Source organism: Ovis canadensis, chromosome 2, assembly GCF_042477335.2.
Source record: "Ovis canadensis isolate MfBH-ARS-UI-01 breed Bighorn chromosome 2, ARS-UI_OviCan_v2, whole genome shotgun sequence".
Taxonomy (NCBI): domain Eukaryota; kingdom Metazoa; phylum Chordata; class Mammalia; order Artiodactyla; family Bovidae; genus Ovis; species Ovis canadensis.
Genome location: NC_091246.1, coordinates 180,296,180 through 180,323,662, shown reverse-complemented (window position 1 = coordinate 180,323,662; position 27,483 = coordinate 180,296,180). Strand labels below are relative to the sequence as shown.

General features: G+C 35.4%; 1 protein-coding gene across 1 annotated transcript in view; it reads right to left on the bottom strand.

Moving 5' to 3' along the window:
• Window positions 1-299: 299 nt before the first annotated feature.
• DARS1 (aspartyl-tRNA synthetase 1) overlaps window positions 300-27,483 on the bottom strand; it is a 65,018-nt gene continuing 37,834 nt past the window's right edge. Inside the window, exons 5-16 of the mRNA XM_069577683.1 lie at window positions 24,989-25,091; window positions 22,396-22,476; window positions 21,344-21,403; window positions 20,130-20,241; window positions 19,137-19,271; window positions 16,684-16,831; window positions 6,966-7,112; window positions 5,541-5,583; window positions 4,323-4,403; window positions 2,552-2,663; window positions 2,289-2,360; window positions 300-959 (exon numbers count right to left, since the gene is read on the bottom strand). Of these exons, the coding sequence (XP_069433784.1) occupies window positions 868-959; window positions 2,289-2,360; window positions 2,552-2,663; window positions 4,323-4,403; window positions 5,541-5,583; window positions 6,966-7,112; window positions 16,684-16,831; window positions 19,137-19,271; window positions 20,130-20,241; window positions 21,344-21,403; window positions 22,396-22,476; window positions 24,989-25,091 (1,186 nt within the window). The 3' untranslated portion in view covers window positions 300-867. The remainder of the gene's footprint in view (window positions 960-2,288; window positions 2,361-2,551; window positions 2,664-4,322; window positions 4,404-5,540; window positions 5,584-6,965; window positions 7,113-16,683; window positions 16,832-19,136; window positions 19,272-20,129; window positions 20,242-21,343; window positions 21,404-22,395; window positions 22,477-24,988; window positions 25,092-27,483) is intronic.

Below are 27,483 nucleotides of genomic sequence, written 5' to 3'. Positions count from 1 at the left end.
GTGCATTTTAGTGACATTCACTAAATGCCTACCAGTTAAAAATAAAAACAGAAAATTCTTTAATATTTTTAAATCTATATGAAATAAACTATTAAGCAACCTAAGCCTTCAGCTTTAAGAACTGTATCCTTACACTCATCTGAATTTATCTCTTGATTAATACATGCTATGAATATATCAGTCTTCATTTGCTTTTAGGTATTTACATAAACTGGTTGTCTACTCCCCCTCCAAATTATAAATGCCAAGAATCAGCTATAAAATCATACTGCCATGAAGTTACATAGAAACATCCATAATTAGCTTTAAAATTTTATTGAAATTCAAGTTTAATTAGTTAACAATTTAATATTATGTTGTATCATTTCTAACCAGTATTCTCCCCTGCTTTACATGATTTACAGGCACAATTAATAAGGATTGATATTTTCTGCCTAATTTTCCATGATATGCCAATTATACATTCATTAAAACCTCAATACTTTCCTAAAATTGTTCTTACCTCAATGTCAGATTTAAAAAAAAAGACCAAATATTGAAAATTTAAGACATTAATATTATAGCCACTATAATATAGAAAAAAAATTTTACACATTATTAACTGTTTAAAATTGTTGTTTAACATTTATTGTAGTAATGCAAAATGAACTTTTAACATAATAATATTAATTTTTCATTAAAATGTTTAACCATTTCCTACTGAAGCATGTTCAAAGTTATAAAAATTTTCTCTTTTAAAGTAACGTACACTGAATTAGTCCAAAAGTGGCACTTTGGATAAGACATTTATTTTATTGCATATTTTAAGTACCTAAGGTACAGCCTGATTAATAGCAGGTTACTGGAAAGAATTAAAAAAAATTTTTTTTAAGGAGTAAGTCTTTTGGGATCACGGGGAAACATTGAGGTTTGACGAACATTGTGCAAGCCCAAAAACAGCATAGTCACTCGTTCCAACCCTGGAGAAAACAAAATAATCGTTAATTCATTTTCAGAATTAATCATTCAGGGTCATACTTATTGAAAACTACCAAAATAACATCACTGATCAACAAAATGCTTTTCCTTGTTAGAAAGGAAATGACTTCTATTATTTTAAATGAGTTTAAAATGGAACATTCCAGGTCTGATTCAGAAACAGGTGATGCTATATGTGGGAAGGATAAATGAGATATCCTTAAGCTGTATGATTCTGTGAAGTGTGAACCACAAATCTATGTAAATATCTAAAACTTAAGATTTAAGCAAACAAAAATATAAGCCTACTATTTATTTTCATAAGCCTACTATTGTATTTTCAAAAACATAATATAAGCCTACTATTATATTTAACCAGGTTCCTATTGATAGAACCTGGTTACCAAGATTACCATGAATTCTTTCAATGGATTCTATGTAGTGATTAAAAAAAAATAATTAAAAAGTTTTTTAAGTGTTGATAAGAAACAACTTACAAACTACACTAAGCGAAAATGCAAGGTACTGAATGATTTATACAGCACACTACAATTTGTGTAAAAAATATATTTTATATATTTTTGCATATGCAAAGATTATCTTTGTGGAGGTAAAGAGAAAACTAGAAACAATAGTTTTCTGTAGGGAGGTAAATGTACACTATTCTATTTGCTTTGAATTTGAAATTTGTATATTACCTGTTCACTAAAAAACCCGAAACAAACAACCAAACCTTCAACAAAACTATAAATTCAGAATTCTTTTTAGCACAGGCTCAATAGTTGTGGCGCAAGAGCTTAGTTGCTCCAGGGCATGTGGGATACTCCTGGACCAGGGATCGAACCTGCATCTCCTGCATTGGCAGGTGGATTCTTTACCGCTGAGACACAAGAGAAGCCCCAGAATTCTTTTCAAGAATTTTTGATACAAACATCCCAAAGTTAAGTTAAATATTTACTCGTTTTAAATCACACAGCGGTATCTTTCACATACTCTAGAAATGATTCTAAAAGCCAATGAAATGTTTTCAACAAAAACATTTAGCAGCCATCTGAGCTGACTTGAGGGACAGCTTTAATTTGGACTAATCGGAATGAACTCATGAATACAGAGAAAAAAGAGGATACTCAAAAATTTCATTCAGTCATAACTCACTGAAAAGTTCTTTCAATTCAAATTTGTATTATATTTAGCACTTATAATTTGTAAGTAATAACAAAATACAAAATTTACTTTTTGGAGTCTAATACTGAGGACATTTAGAACTGAAGAAACACTCTGCCAAATGAAATTTGGGTTGGAAATATTGTCATCATATAAAGGAATATTACCAATGCCTCCACCAGCATGAGGAGGGGCTCCAAAGCGGAAGGAATCAATGTATGCCTTAATTTTCTCCAAATCTACAAAACAAACATAAAATTTAAAAAAACGTAATTTATCCTCTTATTTAGCTTAAAAAAATTGCAAAAGCAGTTACCGTGCAATGAAAATTAAAACAAATGACTGTGTTTCTGAAAAGTCTTTAAAGGGTTTTAAAACGTATTGCTTTCAGAATATACATGACCCTCCTCAATATACTGAATTTGTTTACCAATTCCATGATGTAAGGCTCTCTCTGTCAGCAGCTGAGGGTCATGTATTCTTTGAGCTCCTGACAGTATTTCTTCTCCTCTCATGAACATATCATAAGAGTTGGATTGTTTCTGTAGGAAAAACAAACAAAAATACCACTCAACAGGCTATCACCCTATTTTTATCACACATATGTGGAAAAACACTCTCTGTTGCATAAAGAACAATATCATTTCTTTCCTACAATTAATTATACAACCTGCTCCAATAAACATGATTTGCTTTTCTAAAATGGGATTAAACTAGTGAGGGTTGAAATAACTTCTTTACTTCTATCAGATTTTATGCTTCCCTTCTCCCACACCTTCCAAAAACAAATCAGAACAATACATCTTCTTTTAAGCAGTAGCATAGTGTTGATTCTTTCTTTAAAAAAATTATCTGGCTATGCCAGGTCTCAGCTGCAGCATGTGGGATCTTGTTTCCTGACCAGGGATTGAACCCAAGACCCCTGCACTGGGAGCAAAGTCTTGGCCACTACACTGCCAGGGAAGTCCCCGTAGTGCTGATTCTTATTTCACTTTATCATCTGAAATGTTTTTAAGTGTGATATGATTTGGGGATCATTTTTGGAACTTCAAATTATCAACAGGTGTTAGTCTTTTTAATTTTTAAAAGTTATAATTTTAAGGAAAGTGAACGGAACATCAATTTTACCATAGCTCAATTCATTCTTTATCAGGCTTTAACTTATTTTCCCTATCTTTCAGTTAACCAATGGTTCGCTATTACCTTATGAGAAATATAAATTATCAAGCCCCACCTAGAAAAAAGTTTTTTTAAAAATTATTTATTTATTTTTGGCTGTGCTGGGTTTTCATTGCTACAAGGGCTTTTCTCTAGTTGTGGTGAGCGGGGGCTACTCTTGAGTCGTGGTGTGCGGGCTTCTCATTGAAGCGGCTTTTCTTCTTGTGAAAACACGGGCTTCACAAGTTCTTATACGTGTGCTCAATAATTGTGGCTCCCAGGCTCTGGTGCACAGGCTTGTACACATGGGACATTCCCAGATCAGGGATTGAACCTGTGTCTCTTGCATTGGCAGGTGGATTCCTTACACTGAGCCACCAGGGAAGCCCCAGTCTGTGTTTTAAAGGCCCTCCGAGTGATTCTGATACTCACTAAAGTTGGAGAACCAATGCAAAGGAAAACCAGTGAAAGGCCACAAAACATTATTTAGATTGACTACCAGGATAGTGTCTGCCCGCAATGCGGGAGACCCAGGTTCGATCCCTGGGTTGGGAAGATGCCCTGGAGAAGGAAATGGCAACCCACTCCAGTATTCTTGCCTGGAGAATCCCATGGAGGGAGGAGCCTGGCAGGCTACAATCCACGGGGTAGCAAAGAGTCAGACATGACTGAGCTACTTCACTTTCACCAGGATAGAATGTGAGTTCTTAGATCAAGATCATGATAAAATGATTTGATAAAGTCTTCAAGTCTATTAATACTATTTGTTGTTTATATAGTATTTCTTCTTCATATATCTTTAAAAATTATATATGAAAATTATTTTTAATACAGGTTTGGGGGACTAATTTACTAGAATATTCTAATTTTACAATGTCACTTTGACCTGAATTGACAGAAACTAGTAGTAATACATATAGTAATGTGTCTTTTAAAACTGCAAGTTATTCATGAAAACCATTACTTCCACTGTATAATGTGACACAGTGACAATAAAGTTTTCCCTCTTCCCCCAAACAGGTTTTTAAAATCAAATTACTTACAGGATTTCGTGGGTCAGGCATGGTATAGAAAGGTCTTACAGCCAATGGATATTTATCAAGAATATAAAAATCAGTATCATACTATAAAAAGAATAAATATGATTAAAACAGATTTTTTAAGACATTTAATGACAGTAAAAAGAAGGCTACCATTTGGTAATTGTCTTTTTTCTATACGTAAGTTTTGTTCTTCAAAATTACTGTAATTACACTCTATATACAATAACTGTTCTGCTTCCTACAGCTGTGTCCTACAGTATTTTGCCATGATGTTATATATTCTTCCAATATATTTAATTTTTAGGAGCTGTGGACTATTCAATCATAGTTCACATAAGCATTTTTCTTTTTCTCTTTTTGGACATGTACTCTCTTCTCAATTTCTCCTCTGCTGAAAACTATGCTGTGATAAACTTATTTTCACCTTCTTCCATCGCAATTCTAGCTCATTTAATTTTCTAGATATATTTTAAAACTATTTTTGTTAAATTACTCTAAATCGCGTTGGGTTTTACAAAAACTACATTAAATCTATAAATTATTTTGGGAAAAACTGACGTCTTTTATCTTCAAAAAACCTTGATTATTTCCCCAATGATTTACTTTCACTAAGATGTCTAAAATAAATTTAGTAGTTTTTCTCAAATGAAAACAATTGAAATGAATAACATTAACATGAAATTATGATATCTTTGTTACAAAGACTATTTACTATGTGACCTACATTTAATTAAAAAGAAACAGTCATGTTTTAACTGTTTTGACGTTAAACATTTTTCCTAAAACTGGCGTGTAGAGGGAATGTTAACAGTGCTGAAACTGGCTCCGCTGAAATAGTGTTTTAAAGGTGTGAACTCAGTATTGTGCAGTTTCACAGACTTGTTCCCCAGTCAGCTGAACCATTTTGAGTGCAACCAGCAGGAGGAGCGCAAGGACTGTTTTTATTCAATTACACAATTCTCTTAATTTCTTTAAAGATTACACCAAGTTTAGCTTTTCTTTTTGGAGTTTTATAGAAAAATAAGATAGGAAAGTAGACTTCATGTAAAAGGCAGAAAAAAAATTCATTCACCCTCTAGTCCCACGAGTCAGCAAGGGTAGTCAGGGAAGACCATTTCTAAATAATTTCAATCACCTTGAGGTCCTCTCTAACTAATCTGACAATTTAGATATGTTTCAGATTTAGAAAAAGAAATCCAGCATGCATAAGAGTCCTACCTTTTCCTTTACCAAACGACCCAACAGTTTTTCATTCGGTGTACTGCAAAAAAAACATGAAACCAGGTGTCTGAAGATCAAACAGCAACTTAAAAGAGTTTTAAGTTTACAAGGAACCTCTTCTATTTGAAGTTCTCAGAGGATAAAAAAATTTAGCCAAAACACACAGCTGTCTATTCTGCTCCTTTTAAAAAAGGCAACTACTACTGGAAACCATTCATGGGTATACCTGGGACAGTTAGTCGGTGCTACTCAATAATATTTAAATAAAAGTATAAATAGAATTTAGCAATTCACTGATTCAGAAATAACATGGATGAAGTAGTTTCCTACAATTACATATAATGAAAGTCTACTACACCAACATAGACTACTCTTGCCATTAAAATAGTTCTACGGCAAAATGCGGAGAAGGCAATGGCACCCCACTCCAGTACTTTTGCCTGGAAAATCCCATGGATGGAGAAGCCTGGTAGGCTGCAGTCCATGAGGTCGCTAGGAGTCGGACTCGACTGAGTGACTGCACTTTCACTTTTCACTTTCATGCACTGGAGAAGGAAATGGAAACCCACTCCAGTGTTCTTGCCTGGAGAATCCCAGGGACGGGGGAGCCTGGTGGGCTACCGTCTCTGGGGTCACACAGAGTTGGACACGACTGAAGCAACTTAGCAGCAGCAGTAGCATGGCAAAATGGTTTCTCTTTTCTGTTACTCTTTATTAAAGGTTTATAAAAGAAAAATCAGTATTTCAAAATAAAATATAACTGTATATATAAACCAATTTAAGTTCTATTCAAGAAAAATTTCCAAAATACATACAAAAATATCATCAAAATTATAGAATTTATGGTTTTCCTTAAATTGTCATCTAGCAATGTAGAGGATGATTAAAACAATATATATATGTATACACACATATATATATTCGTTAAACAAATAAAAGTAAATGAGGGTTTTGAGTGAAATATGTTAAAAAAAAACCTAAAAAATTAATAATAATCCCCTCTTCCTTCCAATATCAATTATGAATCATTGTGTTGTCTTAAAGTATTTTAACTTAAGAATCCCTGAATAAAATATAAGTAGAAATCTCTAATCTTTATTAAACTATCATTTCAAAATTATAAATTATTTGACCTGAATTTAGGTAATAAAATATAGTATATCAAATAAAGAACAGAGACTTGCATAACTTTTAGAGATTGTTAAAAGTTTCACACCTTAACATACAAAAATATTAACGCTTAGGCAAACCACATTAAACATAACAGTTTATTTCAGATCACACACTGAACAAAACAGCATCATACTAAAGTTAATAAAACTTAAGTTTACCAAGTAGGTGAAAAACATTCATCAATATATTCATTCTTTCATATCTTAAATCTAATTACTTAAGTTTGAAAAATCACAAATACAAACAAACCTTAGATCTTCTTCATCTCCCATTTCAATTCCAGCTTCCCTAAGCATAGCCAATGCTTCACAATATTCTAGTCTTAGAGTTGGCTCCAAAAATTTGAATGGCTCACATGGGAACTGTTTATTCACCATCTGAATTTCAGTTTGAAACCTATTTGTACAAGAGTTAATAAAAATGTGAAATAAATGTTTTTAACACAAGAGGTCACTGTGGCAATACATAAAGAAAAAATTTTAACCAATACCGTTGAAGTAAGGAACATACAGCTTTTCTCTTTCATACACTTGATACACATTTTTTTTTTTAAACAAAGAAACATGTTTAACATTTTAGAGGAATTACTACATGTGCAGTGATGAGAAAAAGGCGACCTGAGCAGGTTCCAGGGTGGAAACATGCCTTTTCCTGTTCACCCCACTCATCGCCAGACCTCCTATGGAGGTTGAGGGAGCCTGTACTCAAGAGGCCAGTTGACATGGACCCAAGAGCCTACTGCACTACTCTTCCATGTTTCCACTGGTAACTATTTTGAATTCAGAGATAACAAAAGGAAATGCTTTTAGAGCAAAGCTCTTTCCTGTAAGTTCAGCCTCAGTGCAGAAATTGCCTTGGGGACTTTCAAGCTCATTAGTAGTACAAACGGCAGCTAAGAAAAAAATATCTAGTAGGTATTGAGTCCCTGTTTATGTCACCTAAAATCATTCTTTGAATTAGTGTATGCATCAGAAAAAAACCTGTCACCAAGAAATTAAGTTAAATAATTAAATGCAAATACTTAAAAAAATATTTAACATAATTTCTCAATTCTGTATTATTTATTACCACAGTGGCATTACAGGATGAAAAACTTCCTTTATAATTCATATCAACTAGCACTGTTAGAAACATAAAATACTCATTTTATGAGGCACTAAAAAAATCTGATTTTTAATACTTTAACAACATTTGTCATCATTGAGGAAGACCAAATTAATGAATATTGTCTTGTCTTCCCCTATACCCATTATACCATAAGTTTGTTTAGGAGAATGTCTATTTCTTTCCCATTTTAATAATCCCTATAGTATGTTCATCGTCTACCTTTTAAATACAACTAATGTTCATTGCATTAAACTGCTGCTGTAGAGGATGGCAAGATTAAAAATGTAGTTTTACTAAAGTATTTATGGATGAAATGGTAGCTGAGATTTGCTTCAGAATAACAGAGTAATGCGTAAAACAAAACTGGCCATGGATTGGCAATGGTTGAAATTGGGTGATAAGTATATGGGGGTTCATTAGGCTAGTCTACCTTTTTTTTGTATGATATTTAAATTTTTTCATAATCAACAGAATTGAAAAAAGTATGTTTATATTTTATGAAAATAGAAGAAATCATTGACTTATTCAAATCTTGACATAAGATGGGTTAAAATGACCCCAAGAATTAATTTTTAAAGTGCTTTGCTTTGAACATTAACCCCTACTCATGTTAATCAATGGTAATAAAAAATATAAATATCAATATTTAAAAATACATTTGTTTATTCTTCTGTTAGAGATAAGTACTAATGATAAACACGAGAAGGATAAGACAACCACCAAATAACCCAATTTACAACTGACACAGAAACCTAAAATTCCTAAATGATGTATAGAAGACAGGAAGAAGGTTTTTATTTCCAAGCTGCCATCTTAAGCCTACCCATTAAGCCCAGTGATAATGGTGTCTGAATCTCTAATTTGTAAGCAGAGATTTGATTAATCCCAATTGCTCAAATCATGCTTGCTCTGTTACAAAAACCAAAGTGGAAATTCCACTTCCAATATTAAGTAGAGAAGATATCAATACCTAAAATAAATGAGTTTCATAAACTTTCTTCAATTATAAATGTAAATGAAACAAAAATGTTAAAAAAATGAGGGAGTTCCTTGGTGGTCCAGTGGCTCAAGACTATGGGCTTCCAATGCAGGTGGCCCCAGTTAAAACCCTGGTCAGGGAACTAGATCCCCCTAGCACCACAACTAAAGATCTCACATGCCAAAAGGAAGATCTCATGTGCCACAACTAAGACCTGGTACAGCCAAATAAATAAAGTTTAAAAATACATAGTAAATAAATAATGAGAAAAGCTCTATTTCTTAACTGTAGTTTCAAAAGATATTTTGTTTTACAGGGAGACATTAGTTGTTCTATAGACTATCTGAATGGAAGTTACTTAAAATAAACTGTATAGAAATGTTTCAGAGAAAAAAGAGTAAATATTCTACAGCCAAAGATATAAAGAAGTAACCACAACAAGACAGGCAGGAGCAGCAGAGATGTGGCAGAGTCAATATTCACATCCCCAGGCAGGCAACCCACAAAGGAGAGGATAATCACAACTGCAGGGATCCCCTCCAAGGAATGAGAGGACTGAGTCCCACACTGGGCTCCCTAGGCTAGGGACCCTACACTAGGAAGACAAGCACTCTCTAGAAGGTCTGACTTTGAAGGCCAGTGGGGCAGGCACTTGGGAGAATTGAAGGCCTGTAGGAAACAGTGAATCCACTTACAGGGAACATGTAAAATCTCGAGACCTGGGGCAGAAGCAGTAATTTGAAAGGAGCCTAGGTCAGATTCTTGTTGATCTTGCAGAGCCTCCTAAAGAGGCAGGAGGCAACTGAGATTTACCCCTGGGGATAGACTTTAGCAGCATCCATTTTTGGGAGCTCATTCTATCATGAAGACACTGCTGCTGGCAAGCACTATCTTGGAATTCTCCTTCTAGCCTATTGCAGCAAGTTCCAGGTCTAGCCTACCAGCCAGTTAGCACTAGTCCTGGGAAGCCCCAGGCCAAGCAGTCAGTCACAACGGGGATATAGTGCCACCCACCATCAGGCCAGTAGCAGCTGTAGACCCCCTGCTCAAAACACCTCAGCTACCTCAGGATTTGGCCATGTCCAACAGAGGGCCCAGGATTGGGTCCCACCAAACAGTGGGCTGGCATCAGTTCTGGAAGACCTGTCCGGTCCACCAGTAACCAGAAGCCTCAGCACTAGGCAGCACTTGGCCACCAACTGGGCTGGGGGCCATCCAAGCCCACCAGCATGCCCACAGAAGTTAGCCCTGTCAGGAGGGCCTACATAGCTCATGTACAGCAGGCATCCCTAGAACATATTGCTCTGCTGAACAGAGGCAAGTGTGTCGCTGGGCCCTACAGGATGTCTCCTACATAAGGCCATTTCTCCAAGATCAGGAAACATAATTAACCTACCTAATACACATAAAAAGAAAAATTAAAAATGAGGACAGTTTACAAAACAAAAACAGACTCAGAGACTTTGAGAACGAGCTTATGGTTGCCGGGGGAAGGTTGGGGGAAGGGATAATTAGGAAGTTCGGGATGGACATATACACACTGCTATATTTAAAAGGATAACCAATAAGGACCTACTGTATAGCACATACAACTTTGCTCAATGTTATGTGGCAGCCTAGATGGGAGGGGAGTTTGAAGAAGAATGGATATGTGTATATGTATGGCTGAGTCCTTTCACTGTTCACCTGAAACTATGATAACATTGTTAATTGGCTATACCCCAATACAAAAATAAAAAAAAAGTGAAGTCAGAAAAACAAATATTGTATATTAATGCATACATGTAGAATCTAGAAAAATGGTTCAGATATTAATTTTGCCCAACTGAAATGTAGACAAAGATGTTGAGCACAAAGGTGTGGACACCAAGGCGGGAGGAGGGGTGTAGGAGGAATTGGGAGATAGGGATTGACATATATACACTATTGATACTACGTATAAAATAGATAACTAATGAGAACATAGTGTAGAGGTTCAAGGAACCCTACTCAGTGCTCTATGGTGACCTAAATGGGAAGGGTGACCTAAAGGTCATCCCCCAAAGAGAGGATATATGTATACATATAGCTGATTCTCTTTACTGTACAGGAGAAACTAACACACCATTGTAAATCAACTATATATTCCAATAAAAATGAAACAAACAAACAAAAAAGAGGACAATTTAAGTGACCTCTGGGACAACATCAAGCACATTAACATTCACACTATACAAATCAAAGAAGGAAAAGAAAGGGGCAGAGAATGCATGTAAAGACATAATAGCAGAAAACTTCCTTAACCTTGGAAAGGAAAAAGATATCCAGGCCCAGGAAGTACAAAGAGTCCCAAATAAGATCAACCCAAAGAAGTCCACAAGTTCACCGTGCGTGCTTAGGTCACTCAGTCATGTCTGACTCTTTGCAACTCCATGGACTGTAGCCTGCCAGGCTCCCCTGTCCATGGCGATTCTCCAGGCAAGAATACTGGAGTGGGTTGCCATGCCCTCCTCCAGGGGATCTTCCCAATCCAGGTCTCCTGCATTAGAGGCAGATTCTTTACTGTCATAGCTACCAGGGAAGCCCAAGAATACTGGAGTGGGTAGCCTATCCCTTCTCCAGGGGATCTTTCTGACTCAGGAATCAAACTGGGGTCTCCTGCATTGCAGGCAGATTCTTTACCAGCTGAGCTACTGGGGAAGCCCTGTAGCTTCCTTATCACACTGTAATTAGGCAAAAATTAAAGACAGAGAATATTAAAAGCAGCAAGGGAAAAGTAACTGGTTACATACAAGCGAACTCCCATAAGTAGATTAGATGAATACTCCCCTAAGGAGATTAGATGATACAGAGGAACAGATTACTATACTGGAAGACCAAGTGGTGGAAATCACTCAAGCTGAACCTACATATATAGGTTGCTATATATAAACCTCATGGTAACCACAGGCCAAAAATCTATAATAGATACACACACCCAAGAGAAAGGAATTTATATTAACACTAAAGATAATCATCAAGTCATAAGAAGAAAAAAAGAGAAACAAAAAATAAATTAAAAAACCTGAAGGCAATTTACAAAATAGCAATAAGAACATAGTACATGTAAATGGACTAAATGCTCCAAATGACACAGAATGGCTGGATGGATAAAACAAACAAGGTCCATACATATGCTGTCCGCAAAAGACTCATCTCAGATCTAAAGACACACTCCAACCAAAAGTAAGAGGATGGAAACAAACGTTCCATGCAAATGGAAATGAGAAGGACACTACATAACGATAAAGGGATCAATCCAACAAGAAGATCTAATAACTATAAACATACCCAACATAGGAGCACCTAAATAATAAAAGCAAATATTAACAAACATAAGGGAAAAATAACACAATAACACAAAACAGTAGAAGACTTTTAACTCCCCACTTACATCCATAGTCAGATCACCCAGATGGAAAATCAGTAAGGAAACATTGGCCTCGAAAACACATTAGATGAAATGAACTTAACAGACATACACACACACACACACACAGACCATTCCATCCAAAAGCAGCAGGATGCACATTATTTTCAAGCACACAAGGAACATTCTCCAAGATAGATCACACAGTAGGCCACAAGACAAGCCTCAGTAAACTTAAAATCCTATCCTGGATCTTTTCTGACCACACTCAAAGAGACTAGAAATTAACTACAAGGTGAAAAACAAACAAACAAAAAACCCCAGCAAAAACCACTAACACAAAGAGGCTAAACAATATGGTTCTAAACAACCATATTGTTACAGAAAATATCAAAGAAGAAATAAAAAAAATACCAAGAGACAAATGAAAACAAACACATCCATCCAAAGTCTGCAGGATGCAGCAAAACAGTTCTAAGAGGGACATTTACAGTGATAAAAGCCTACCTCGGGAAATAAGAAAAGTCTCAAACAACCTAACCTGACTTAAAGCAATGGGAAAGAAACAAGCAAAGCCCAATGTTACGAAAAGGTAAAAAGTAATAATGATCAGAGTAAAAAGAAATAAAATAGACTAGAAAAAAAGAGAATCCAAATCTGTAGCATCAGAAATGAAAAAGAAGTTACAACTGACACCACAGAAATATAAAGGGTCATAAGAGATTATTATGAATACATATATGCCAATAAACTGAACAACCTAGAAGAAATGGACAAACTCCTAGAAATGTGAAATCCCTAAGATGGAATCAGGAAGAAATAAAAAATGTGAATAGATCAATTAACAGTAATGATGTTGAATTAGTAATAAAAAAACATACTCCCAACAAACAAAAGTCCAAGACCAGATGGCTTCAGAGGTGAATTCTACCAACATTTAAAGAATTAACAGAAAAAAAAAAAAAAAAGAATTAACAGGTATACTTCTCATCCTATTCAAAAAAGCTCCAGAGGAAGAAATGCTTCTGAACTCATTCTATAAAACCAGCATCACACTGATACCAAAACAAGACAAAAAGGAAATGATATGCAAAAATCCTTAAAAATTAGCAAACTGAAATCATTAATATATTTAAAGGATCATACATCATGATCAACTGGGATCTATCCCAGGAATGCAAAGATGGCTCAACACCCACAAATTAATCAATGTGATCCACCACATTAACAAACTCAGGAATACAAATCATATTATCATCTCAACAAAGAACTTTTTGACAAAATTCAATGGCCATTTATGATAAGAACTCTCAATAAAGGTATAGAGAGAACAGACCTTGTGTACTGTTGTAATTAACCACCATGGAAAACAGTATAGACATCCTCAAAAAATTAGAAATAGATACAATTTAGCAGTTCCACTTCTGGATATTTTTTGAAGAAATTTAAAAAATAAACTAATTTGAAAATATATTTATATTTATCCCTAAGTTCATTTCAGCATTATGATTTCAACAGTCAAGAAATGGAAGCAACCTAAATGTCCACTGATAAGATGAATAAAGAAGATGTAGTGTGTATATACACACATACACATATATATACAGACACACTGGAGAAGGAAATGGCAACCCATTCCTGTATTCTTGCCTGGAGAATCCTATGGACAGAGGAGCCTGGAGGGCTATAGTCCATGGGGTCTCAAAGAGTTGGACACAACTGAGCAACTAAACAGCAACACGGACAGACACTGGAATATTACTTAGCCATAAAAGAATGAAATCTTGTCATCTCTGACAATATAGATGAATGTAGAGGGTATTAAGTTATGACCAACCTAGATAGCATATTCAAAAGCAGAGACATTATTTTGCCAACAAAGGTCCGTCTAGTCAAGGCTATGGTGTTTCCAGTAGTCATGTATGGATGTGAGAGTTGGACTGTGAAGAAAGCTGAGTGCCAAAGAATTGATGCTTTTGAACTGCGGTGTTGGAGAAGACTCTTGAGTGTCCCTTGGACTGCAAGGAGATCCAACCAGTCCATTCTGAAGGAGATCAGCCCTGGGTGTTCTTTGGAAGTAATGATGCTAAAGCTCAAACTCCAGTACTTTGGCCACTTCATGCAAAGAGTTGACTCATTGGAAAAGACTCTGATGCTGGGAGGGATTAGGGGCAGGAGGAGAAGGGAACGACAGAGGATGAGATGGCTGGATGGCATCACCGACTTGATGGACATGAATCTGAGTAAACTCCAGGAGTTGGTGATAGACAGGGAGGCCTGGCATGCTGCAATTCATGGGGCTGCAAAGAGTCAGACACGACTGAGCAATTGAACTGAACTGAACTGAGAGGGTGTTATATGAAGTGAAATAAGTCTGACAGAGAAAGACAAATACCGTATGGTTTTACTTATAAGTGGAATCTAACAAAACAAAACAAATTAACAAACATAACAAAACAGAAACAGACATAGAATTACAGAGAACAAACTAGTAGTTACCAGAGTAGAGGGGGCTTGGGTGATGAGTGAAACACGTAAGGGGGATTAAGAAAAAGACATTCCCAGTTACAAAAAAAACACACAAAAGTCATGGGGATGAAAGGTACAGCATGAGAAATACAGTCAATTATATTGCAGAAATATGGAATCACTATGTTGTGCACTGGAACCAACATAGTGGGTAGGTCAATTATACCTCTATTAAAAAAAGGTATCAAGATACTAATGATGGTTATTCTTTGGGGGGTAGGATTATGGTGGATTGTTAATTTTTATTTTATGCTTTTATTTCTAGCTGTCTGCAATAAACATGTATTGCTTGTAAAATCAGAAAGAAAATAAAATGTCAAGAGGAAAAAAAATCAGTGGTCTTCAAATAGAAATTTTAAATATAATCCTTCATCAGTTATCAAAGCACTAGATAAATCTGTCATACACAACTTAATACTTGGAGTACTCTCAAAAGTATGGAGAAAAGAAAAGAGAAAAAAGATACTCTTGATCCTAGTTAATGTGCTTTCTGTCTTTTCTTATTTTCTCTATTTTAAACATTATCATAAGAAAACAATTTCTAATGCCCTTTTAAGGCAGAAACTATTTGCCTGTTTAAAGGTTATACAGAAAGTGAACATTTTACATAATTCACTTTTCTGAACACCCAGAACATGCCTAATAATTTCTATAAATGTATCAATTCACCAGGCCCAAATAAGCTGAAAGTCCCTTCAATATACTAGTTTCTAATTTTGTCTGAGCACTTGCTGTAAATATAAATTGATCGAAAAATTAAACAGTCCCAACATAGGCTTTTGAACTGTGGTGTTGGAGAAGACTCTTGAGAGTCCCTTGGACTGCAAGGAGATCCAACCAGTCCATTCTGAAGGAGATCAGCCCTGGGATTTCCTTGGAAGGAATGATGCTAAAGCTGAAGCTCCAGTACTTTGGCCACCTCATGCGAAGAGTTGACTCATTGGAAAAGACTCTGATGCTGGGAGGGATTGGGGGCAGGAGGAGAAGGGGACGACAGAGGATGAGATGGCTGGATGGCATCACCGACCCGATGGACATGAGTCTGAGTGAACTCCGGGAGCTGGTGATGGACAGGGAGGCCTGGCGTGCTGCGATTCATGGGGTCGCAGAGTCGGACATGACTGAGCGACTGAACTGAACTGAACTGAACTGAACAGAGGCTTAACTTACACAGATTCAGTAAAGATTAGAAACTGAAAGACTAAAGGGACTCTAACTTTGAGATAAGTAATAATATTATCTTCACTTGTAACAGCAGAGGAAACTGAGGCAGAGTTATATAACTTCCAAAATGCCCACACAAGATATATATAGCAAACTTGGGATTCGATCTCAGGCTACCTGGACCTAGCTGAGTTGAAGCTGTGAAATACTGTTCCCTCCCTGTGCTCTCTTGCTCAGTCATGTTCAACTCTTTGCAAACCCCAAGGACTTGTAGTCTGCGAGGTTCCTCTGTCCATGGGATTCACCGGGCAAGAATACTGGAGTGGGTTGCCATTTCCTCTTCCAGGGGATCTTCCCCACCCAGGAATTGAACCTGTGTCTCCAGAGTCTTCTGCACTGGCAGGCAGATATTTTACCACTGAGTCTCCTGGGAAGTCCTACTATCTCATACTATCTCTCAAATAATAAACTGCTATAAGGGTAACATAGGCTCTATATCTGAGAAATTCAGGATGTAAAACATTGAGGAAAAAACAAATATAGTTAGGCTGTTTACAATCTGGTAGATTAGCTAGCTAGGTTAACTGGCTGCAGCCCTAACTGACTTAGATTCAGAAGTACTCTTTTGAGTGTGGCTTTTCCCACTAATTACCTGATAATCTAACTGGCAAATCTTCATATATATATATTTTTTCAATAAAAACTTAGTTTACATGTCTTAAGAACTGCTTCATTTTGAAGAACTTAAATTGCTTTGAAAATTATATTCATCTAAGGTTATAAAATATATATATTTTTACCTTTTCTGAAGTCCTTTGAATATCTGCACTAAAGTGTCGGCAATTTCTTCCACAACTTCATGGTAATGGTAATTAAAAGCCATTTCAATATCTAAGCCAACAAATTCAGTCAGATGTCTGTGTGTATTAGAGTCTTCAGCTCTGAATACTGTAACATTAATAAAAGAAAATGGTAAATGGTGTTTACATAGTATGTAAATACATACTTGGCATACATTACATAGCATTGTAAATGGTGTTTTAAATTTTGGATAAATTGGGATTTAAATACAAAAATTCTATTTACTAGTACTCCAATGGCACTATTTCATTATCATTATAGGGTTGGAAAAAAATCTTTGATAAAGTCATCTGTTTCAGCATTCTCATGGATGGCAAGTTCATTACAAATTCCTACAGTAGTAAAAGCTGTAACAAATGCAAATTAATAAATGAGCCTCATGCGAATCCCAAGGGAATGCAAGATTCTGAAGTGCCTTCTCAATAATTAAAATAGATTCAATATAGTGACTTCTTAATTTTATTAAAACTTGACTCAAGCTAAATGAAATCTGTGCAGATGAAGTAACATTACACACTCCAGCCATTACCTCAGTCCAGCTGCTATTATCCTCACTGCACTTTCCTCCTCTCCAGTCTTCCTGACTCTACTCTGCTCCATTTTTCGTATCACTGCAAGATTGACATATTCTATAACTCATCCTTGCTCAGTAACTTACAATGGTTCCCAAATAACTACCATAGTAAGACAAAATGACAAAATGTTTAAAACTTTTATGCTTTCATAATTTAGTCCTATCCTGTACTTCCCATTTCTTAACACTAACTAGTCTTATTTTTATTTCCTCCCATGCTCTTTACTCATCTCGCCTCCTCTGACTAGAACGCCAATCCCCACTGCCTGTATCTCCTACTCTGTCCTTAGAGCCCACTTCAGCATGAACTCTCTCTCACTGTGACTCTAGCAAATTCCATCTTTTCCCCTTTTTACACTCTCTATACTATATAATTAACACCAATCTGCTGACTGCACAGCACAATCTGATTATCTGCTGTGAAAATCAGTTGATTACTCCCTGTGACTGCTATATGTATACATGTCTTATTCTGTCTTGAAAGCAGGGAGAATGATTTTCCTTTCACAAAGCATGGTCTGTCTGCAAATCAGCAGCATCAGCAGTACCTGGGAACATGTGAGAACTGTAGAATCTTAAGCCTCACCCCCGACCTACTGGTCATAATCTGCATTTTAACAAAGTCCCCAGGTGACTCATGTGCACATTAACATTTGAGAAGCGCTGGTTGATTCCTCTTTTATGTACATGGAACCCAGAGCAAGGCTGTATACATGCAGTAGGTGTTCAACATATAATTGTTTAATAGATTCAGAAAACTAAAAAACTTAATGATCTTGCCAGTTTTTCTATTAGCAGGTATTTAATTTTTATTAAGCCATCAAAAACTTACACATATAAAATAATTTGGTGAGTTTTAAAGAATGAAGTAAAGCTAGTTTTTGCTTATAATTAGTCTCGTAAAAGAATCTGTATTACTCAGCCGTTAAAAAGAATACATTTGAATCAGTTCTGATGAGATGGATGAAACTGGAGCCGATTAGACAGAGTGAAGTAAGCCAGAAAGAAAAACACCAATACAGTATACTAACACATACATATGGAATTTAGAAAGATGGCAATGATGACCCTGTATGCAAGACAGCAAAAAAGATACAGATGTGTATAGCGGACTCTTGGACTCAGAGGGAGAGGGAGAGGGTGGGATGATTTGGGAGAATGGCATTGAAACATGTATACTATCATGTAAGAATCGAATCGCCAGTCTATGTCCGATGCAGGATACAGCATGCTTGGGGCTGGTGCACGGGGATGACCCAGAGAGATGTTGTGGGGAGGGAGGTGGGAGGGGGGGTTCATGTTTGGGATCGCATGTACACCCGTGGTGGATTCATGTTAATGTATGGCAAAACCAATACAGTATTGTAAAGTAAAATAAAGTAAAAAAAAAAAAAAAAGAATCTGTCACATGATTATGTGTGCATACTGGACTTGTCGCAACTATATCTTAAAAACTATGTTAATATAACCTACTAAATATCATACATTTGTACTACTTTCTAATGGGCTTTAGCATATTAACAATACTAAGAACAGTACAAATAGTAACAGTAAAATAGAACAGCTTTGGAATAAAATTGGTAGCACATCTGTAAACTTCCAAGAGTAGTAAAGGGGCTATCAAGGACAACAAAATTTATTATTTGGAAGGTCTACCTAAGTACATTGTCATTTTTTACCCAAAGTCTAGTGTTTATGTAGTCAGCATATAAAAAGATTTAAGCTTTCAAAATGTCTGCATGTAATATGTGTTTCTAAAACCATCACTATGGTACAATTAACGAATTTTGAGAAAACCGTAACTGCCAAAAACCTTACCTGGCCCAATACAGAAAACCTTCTCAAAATCAGCACAAATACACATTTGCTTGTACAGCTGTGGAGACTGAGCCAGGTATGCATTATTTTTAAAATATGACACAGTAAATACATTGGCTCCTCCTTCACTGGCAGCTGAAATGTAAACATTTAAGTTATTACAAGTAATTGTAAACTTATCAATGCAAAATTCTAGTAAAAACAGTTTATACTTTTGGTTCAAGTATTTCCCTAAAAGAAACAACTAGAAAACCAAGAATTGCAGAGAAACTACCATCTTAATATGTCATATATCTGATTCTAAACAGTTTACACTTAGGACAGACTTACTTCTTTGGCTACACCTCCATTTTACTTCTTTGGCTACATATGCTCTCTTTCTACATCAATTTTAAATCTATTAAAGCTACTCTTGAGTTATAACAATTTTTTTTTAATGGGAGAAAAGATATATTCTTAATAATTTCCTAATTATCAATAATGCAATGTTCAAATTTTAAACATAATTAAAATCCATTCATAACATTTTGTTATTTAAGTCACTAAAAAAGTTAAATGATTAAGCTTCTCATTAAGAATAAGAATTAATGAGGTTTTCCCATCTGTAGTATCTGTATCTAGTAACTTGACATTGCAGTTTATAAAAAACAAAAGTGTAATACCAATTAGAAAGAAATCTACATCAGGAAAGTAGTTTCTGATGTACCTTATATTAACAAAAAAATCTTGCTTTATGTGTTACTGCCTTACTTTATAATCATTATCATGTAATGACTCCTGAAATAGGGAATTTAGTATTACTAATGTTAGTGCTATCTGATTGCTGCTATATAGCATAGTCTTCAAAACAGTCTCATAGCAATAAACCTTAAGGAACATTTGGGATTCTTAAAAAATGAAACAAATGAAAAAAAATCCCCCATAAAAAATCTAATATGAAGCAACTTCGGGGAAACCAATTTATTTTTAAAAATTGAGAGAAATAAAGCATACCTGAGATAATTTTAGGAGTTTGGATCTCCACAAAACCCTTGTTAGTTAAAGTTTCTCGGAAGAGATGGCAGATGCCAGACTGGAGACGGAAGATTGCCTGACTAGTTGATGTCTATAAGACAATTATAAAATCTAATTAAATCAATCTGACACATTAACTGAGACAGAGTACTTTCTAATCAGGCCACATGCCTGGAAACTTCATAGAGAAAATAACTCATTATATGAGAGAAAAGTTAGGTGCATGACAATCAGTATAGGAATATATTTTAGAATTTTTCATATTCTAGAAGGAGAATTACAATTTTGCTCTTTTATTTCCAATCAAAGAAAAATGCTTTTCAGGCCAAATGCTACAGGCACAACCAATAACCCCTGTGAACAAATAGCCAATACAGTAGGATGTCTAACTATTGTGGCCAAAATTATGAAAAACCTGAGGTTTCTAGGCAGTATTAAGAGAACTTTTGATTACTGCTGACCTTTTCTATATACTGTTAATGAAAATGGAAAAGGTAAAAAGCAGGCAAAAAGCAAAAAATCAGGGGAAAAAATGAGTGTACAATAAGGGCAGACAAGTTAGAAAGAACTCTTAAGGTGACAAAGCATTTAAGCTTTAGGTAGATTATTTAAGTAAGAGGAAGAAGATGTGGTCAAAATATTAAGAAAGAGAGATGACATTGGTTTTACTATGATGATGAAACCACTGAACTCTTTCACTTGCAACCAAACCAGAAAGGGAAACAGAAGACCTATGTATGGGATTACTATATACACCACCAGAGCCAACTGCTTCTTTATTATGAACTCTGTGCTCAGATCAAATTCAAAGGATTGAGGTATTAACTGCTAACCTCTACCTGATCATTCTAAAATGTGCACAGAACTTCTTTCACAATTATGTAGTGAAAATTATGTTTTCTTGCTGACTATCTTGTCTGAAACAGGTACTACCTGGAAGTAAGCCCATTTATTAGCTTCACACTCCTTTATCATTTTAAAATGAAGCAAGTCAGTATCCTATGAACTATTACTTGACTGTCCTTGTTGCCCGCAATTCTTTTTAGGGGAAGGGTCAGGTAAATTACTTCTGGTATTATCATATTACATATAGGCAAATGCCAATCACTTCTATAAACCTGAGTCAGGTGTGGTATTCTTGCCCACCTTGATTTCAGCACCATCATGTCACTAAATAAACAAATGAGACATACCCTAAGATCAATGACTCTGTTGTCTAATCTCGTATCCTGGTTAACAGTAGCTCTTCCTTCCTGAAAAAAAAAGATAAAAAAACCAGATTTTATTAACTTTTTTTTAAGGACACAAACAACATTTGTAAAAGTCATGTTAATTTTTAAATGAGAATAGGTATATTCATGTGTGTTCACATTATACCCCCTAATCAAAGATCCTAGAAACAAGTGGGGCCAGAGAGAAGTTATTAAGAGAAAGAGAGCTTGAAAGAAGAGAAATGAGAATGAATTAAGCTAAATGCTTTTTATCCACCTCCCACACCCAAACCTTTGATTCATTACTGGGATACCAGAATAATTAACACTGTCACAATCACTGATCCCTGGAGTTTACCTGCTAGTTGAAAATGGAAGGAACAAATAAAAGCTGACAAAGAACAGTGGTTCTCAAAGTATGTTTTGGGGACCAGTGAGACACTTTCAGAGAGTCTGTGAAGACAAACCTATTTTTCACAATAATATCTTCAAACACCCATTTTTTCCTGACTATATTTAGAAGTTTTCCAAAGGCTTAATGATGTGTGCAGACACAACAGAATGAATGCTGAGGCAGATATGAAAATCTAATCATTGTGTATTGAGCCAGATATTACCAAGAATATAGACACGTAATACAATGTTACTCTTGACATTAAAAAAAACATTTCATATGTTATTGTTGTTTTTATTATTTATTTAGGAATACAGACATATAATCTAATTATATTATTATTATTAATAAGCTCATAAATATTAAAAATTTTAATTTCTAATATTGTATCTAATACTGTAAATGGTGGTAGACATACCTATAAAAATAAAAGCTTGTGGGGTCAGTTATTTTTAAAAATGTAAAGGAATCCTGAGAGCAAAAACTTTGAGAACTTTTAATGTAAGAGTAGTTTTTAATGAAAATGAAGCTCAAATCAATTCATAGGTACCCTTCTTATAAAAGCAGGACATCAAGTTTTCAATGCTTTGTAAACTAAATATACAGAGGAAGCACATTATTTCAAAAGTATAGTTTTCACCTCTTCTCCTTCCACTTCAGGCCGAACAGCATCGTCCAGCTGCAGGGGCAGACGGGGTTCAGCTGAACTGATCACATAAATCTGAAAGTGAGAGATTACCAAAAATATCAAGAAGCACACAAAACCTGTTATCTTTTGCTTAAAAGAATCTACAGTTGACTTAACATGAGAAACATTGTTTGCATACATAACTGAAACTACTTGCTAAAATCAAACAAGATGGCACATATTTCTACACCTATAAGATGGGGTTAATAGTTATTTCTTGTCTACATCCCTGTGTTGCTGGAATAGTCAAATGAGATAACATATGTATGAAGACTTTGTAAACTCTAAGGTGCCCATCAGTATCATAAACAAGTAATAACTGGAGTTGAGGGGTCTGGCTTCAGGCCTCTTTTTGTCACAGGAAACTTGTCACAGGCAAATCACCTTAGCTAGAGCTTCAATATTCTTCTGTAAAATGAGGTTGGTGTTAAGAATCAAATGGAATAAAAAATAAGAAAACACTTTGATCGTATGAAGGCGCCATTAACAAATAAGTTATCGTAACTGTTAACAGTATCTGGCCATTTCCACTACCAGGACCAAAGTCAGCTCAACTTTGCTACACTGCTCCTTCCTTTCCTCATTCATTTTTTAAATATCCCTTCACTGCCTTCTTTCATCAAGTGTATCAAGTATATCTCACTTCCTGCTGCTCTCCTGGTTGGGAGCTGCTGGAGAAGGTGTTTCTTTATGGTGTTAAAATCCCTCAATATTTATTCAAACTAAAAATGCACATTTTAGTGCTAAAAAGCAGTTAGGTCATAAAGGAGACTGGGTTTTTCGGCCACTTAAATGCATGTTACCCTATTAGTTTTCCCCAAATATTCCTGGAAAATCTGCTAAAGCACAAGAGGAAAACAGACTTCACTTAGTTAATTACAGAAAGGAAATTATATTCTTCCAGTTGGTAAAATCACATTTAGCATTCAACTCAGACACTTCAAGAAAAAGTATCAGAAGGATACTCCAGTCCTACTCATAGTAAAATAGAACTATTTGTTGCTACCCCCTATGCCCAAGTTTTTGTGCTTCCCTTTGATTAGTTAATAGAAACTTCATCTCCAGTGCAAAGCTGGAGATATGGACAGCTACCTCTTTCATTTTTCTAACTAGTAGAAAAATCTCCTTCATTAGGTTGTGACCACTTTCATCCCCAGAATTTCACATAGTGCTTGGTACTACTCAGTAACTGCAGGCTGGATAAATAAATGATAAGAGTCATTATGCTTATTATAAAATTCTATTTAGTATACAGTGTTTTATGCTTTGTGAGATACTTTATAATTATTTTTCTTAAGGCAAAATTTGTCTGCAAGCACTTTAGGCTTTATATTTAACATTTATTAAGGTTGAATTGGATCCTAGGTAATTAAAATATTTTAGAAATACATTTACTTGCTCTAGTCACTAATATCTTATTTATTAAAGTATTGAAAAAGATGTTACTTGGAAGATAGGGTTTTCCCCCCCGCCCCCGGTCAGCATACCTTTAGATCAGTTTGCCTATATTAGGTTATAGACTTCCTGGTGCAGTTAGTTTGAAATAAGATGTACAAAGAGAACAAAGTAATTTGGCAAGTTAGGTCAGTAAAAAATACAAGAATTTCTAAGTCTTAAAGAGTTTCATGACAATAAATTTCAATTAAATATAACCTCTACTCCTAAATTAGCATGTATGGATGAATCTGTCTTCCTGTATCCATCTGTTTTTGTCCATCTACCTGACATGTACACACACACACACGCACACACACACACACATGCATACCCATGGGTTAGAGTGGGAAAGGACTATTCCATAAGAGAAATTCAATGAAGAATATTGTGGATACAAACTAGGTCTTGATCTGAGACTGTCGGTTCAAGATTGCAGGGTTATTTCAAAAATACTAAATATATGTGAATTCACTTATAAAATTTTTAGTTTGTATGTCTAAGAAAATAAACGTGGGATAAATCCTATGTGAAAAAGTTATTGCTGGAATCTAAGCCCGATACAGTATTATCTCTTTTGTCTTCTCTATACTGTAAAATACCAGAAATACAATGATTATAAGGCAATACAATGATTAATAAGAGTTAGTATAATGAATCAATCTTCATTCAAAGAAGCTGACAGCAAAATAGGTTCATGATAGTGAATAAAGCTTTTCAGATGTATTTTGTACTTTCCTGTACATGGCTATGGTAGATGTACCATGTCAACAAGCCTGGGCTAGCTTGCAGGATGAGGAGAGTCACAGGGAGAGATGTCCCAGGAACATCAGTGAGCCCAGTTGATATACCACATGGTACAGATCACGCATCCCAGATGCTGACCCTAATTTCCTTACTGCACAGAATCATGAACAAATAATAAATGTTTGTTGTTTTAAGTCGCTAAGTATTGAGGTGGTTTGCTACATAACAAAAACTAGTTGAGTCAATAATCAATTTATAAATCTCAATATTTTATATCAACTCTAATTAAAGAGTTGATGTCAACAGTCGTAAGAACTATTCAAATCTATTTCTGGACACAATTTTATATTTTGAAAAAAATTACCTTTTGAACATGTAACTCTACATCTTGTTGTGTACAGCTTCCAATTTTCTGATTCACTTTTCTCACAACGCCTTCCACATCGACGATGCTCTCTTTGTTGATGCTGTCAAAAGAAAAACATTCCCAACTTTAATCATCTTGTCAGAGGTGTCAGAACTTGTTTGGTGTTTCACCAGTAGAGCTGAATATATTAAATTCTTCTTTAACATAGTAAGCCACTTGAGATAAAGCCAGTCGCTTTAACCTACTTATAATAAGCTACCATGTAGCACACCTTCTGAAATTTCTTGAAGAGATGATTTTCCAGACCCCATAATTTAGTTACCATTTATAAAATACTCTAGACATAACAGATAACAGGACCAGCACTGAACTATGAAAAAGTCTTTCAGTTATTTATTAAAGAATATCTCCCTACCCACAGTTAAAATTTACTAAGATCAGCATTTCCCATAAAGAGAAACATTGCCTTCAATAAGTGCAGTTACTGGTATGTAATAAAGTGCATTAATGTAGAAATACACCGAATAATAGAAGAAGGCCAGCTGAAAAGATTTCAAGGCAATAAGAGGACATTAGAGTGCTACAATGAAATCTTCATTGCCTCAAGTTTCTGAGTGCACACTGTCACTGGATTTGTGGCAGATGCCCTATTGGATTGTGTACTTTGAGTGCCTACCTGAAGCTAGCTAAATATGAACTATGAGTAAAAAAACCTGCATCTCCTGAGCAATTTAATTCTATGACAAACTTGAATTTTGAATACCAGACACTCAAAATTGGAGATAACGGATTATTTTTTAGTCTCTGGTATATAACCAAGGGAAAAAAAGTGGCATCTAAAGTGGTGGTTCCCATACAAAATGTATCAGCTCTCCTCCTGTGTATGTTCTTGTACTGACAGAACATGTCACTGTACATTTGTGGAAAAGGATAAAATTTAACTTTCAGATCTTGGTGAGTGACGTCAGTACGATGGCAGTTCAAGTGGCTAAATGCAAATTCCCATGTAAATCTATTAGCTAAAACTCTCAGGTGGTAACTGAAGCTACAGAAGTGAGTTGAAAAGAGAAGGAAAGAAGAAAAATGCCAAAGTGACAACTGACAGATAGTAGATTTCCTGGGGCAGTTGGCATAATAGAAAGGGCAAAAATGGATTAGGAAAATCTGTCCTGGACTCCCTGTTTATCTGCTATCATAAGCTCTAGTTAACTTTTGTATTATGGTCTCATGGCTCAAGTCCCCTATACAAACTTCTGCAAGACGGATGACCAGAATCTAAACAAAGCAAAACAACAACAAAAAGATTTAACCTTCATAAGAAGAAGTCTATTCATTTGGATAAGGAACTGGGTCCTTATTAGTTATGGAGCTATCTGACAAGATTCTAGAAATCTAACCACTTATATTACAAACCATTTTAACAAACATTTGGGTTGGAAAAGGACCATATAATAGATTGTCGTAAAGTAAGACAGAAAAATTTCCAATTCACTTTGCTGCACTACCTAGAATTCTATAATGTCTGTTATCAACTACCTTAAAAATATCAACATATATATATATACACCTTTTACACTCTCTCATAAATCTCCTGCACTAGACCTATCACCTAACATCCATAGTAAACATCTTATATACTGAAGAAACTGAAAAACTTATTATGGTAAAAGAAGTAGTTGGTGAACTAAGATAAGACTCCTCTGAGAAAAGAAGGGATAGAGAGGCTTCAGTTTATTATTAAAAGGGCTCATAATAGTGGCAATCTAGGATCACTGAAATCTTTCTATAATGTGACTGCCACCTACCGTTGCTTTATTTGTTCACAATGGGTTAACTTGATACCTGAGTATGTAATTCAGAGCTTGTGAGAATTCTGTTGCTTATCTTACATGTTACTATGGGGTAGGTTCTCTCTTCCTTATTCATCAGTGAACTGTGTCATGGAGTAACCTGACCTGCCCCAACTAGTACCCCACCCTGAGACAGTGTGCTACGTCCCTGGCTCATTTGGTTCTCTTATCTCACCTCCTTCAACTCCCTAGTAGGAGGCACTCCATTATCAGGATGTTTTCTTCAAGCCAAGTTAAACACATCTACTCTTAAGGATTGAGCACTAAGTGAGTGTCCTTCCAAAAAGAAGCTGGAATGTGGTCAAATACACTCTGCCTAAGGCTAGCTAAACATCTGATCCAAAAAACCAGTTTTCTCTTCTTTCTCTCTCTGAAAAGTAACCAGATGATTCCTTTTATCCAGGACCTGAAATTAGGACTACCTTTAGTTCATTGAATCAATAGTGTTATGTGCTAAAATATTTGATCACCTAGACTAGAAAACTACCACCATTTAAACATCATTTCTAGTAATAAACTGACAAAAGAACTCTGAAAACCTAACCTATTTCTAAACTAGGGCCAAAGCTAAACTTCTGCTATCACAGATTGGTCTACTGAATAAATGAGAAGAAGGTAGGATTAACTACATATAGAAGATTC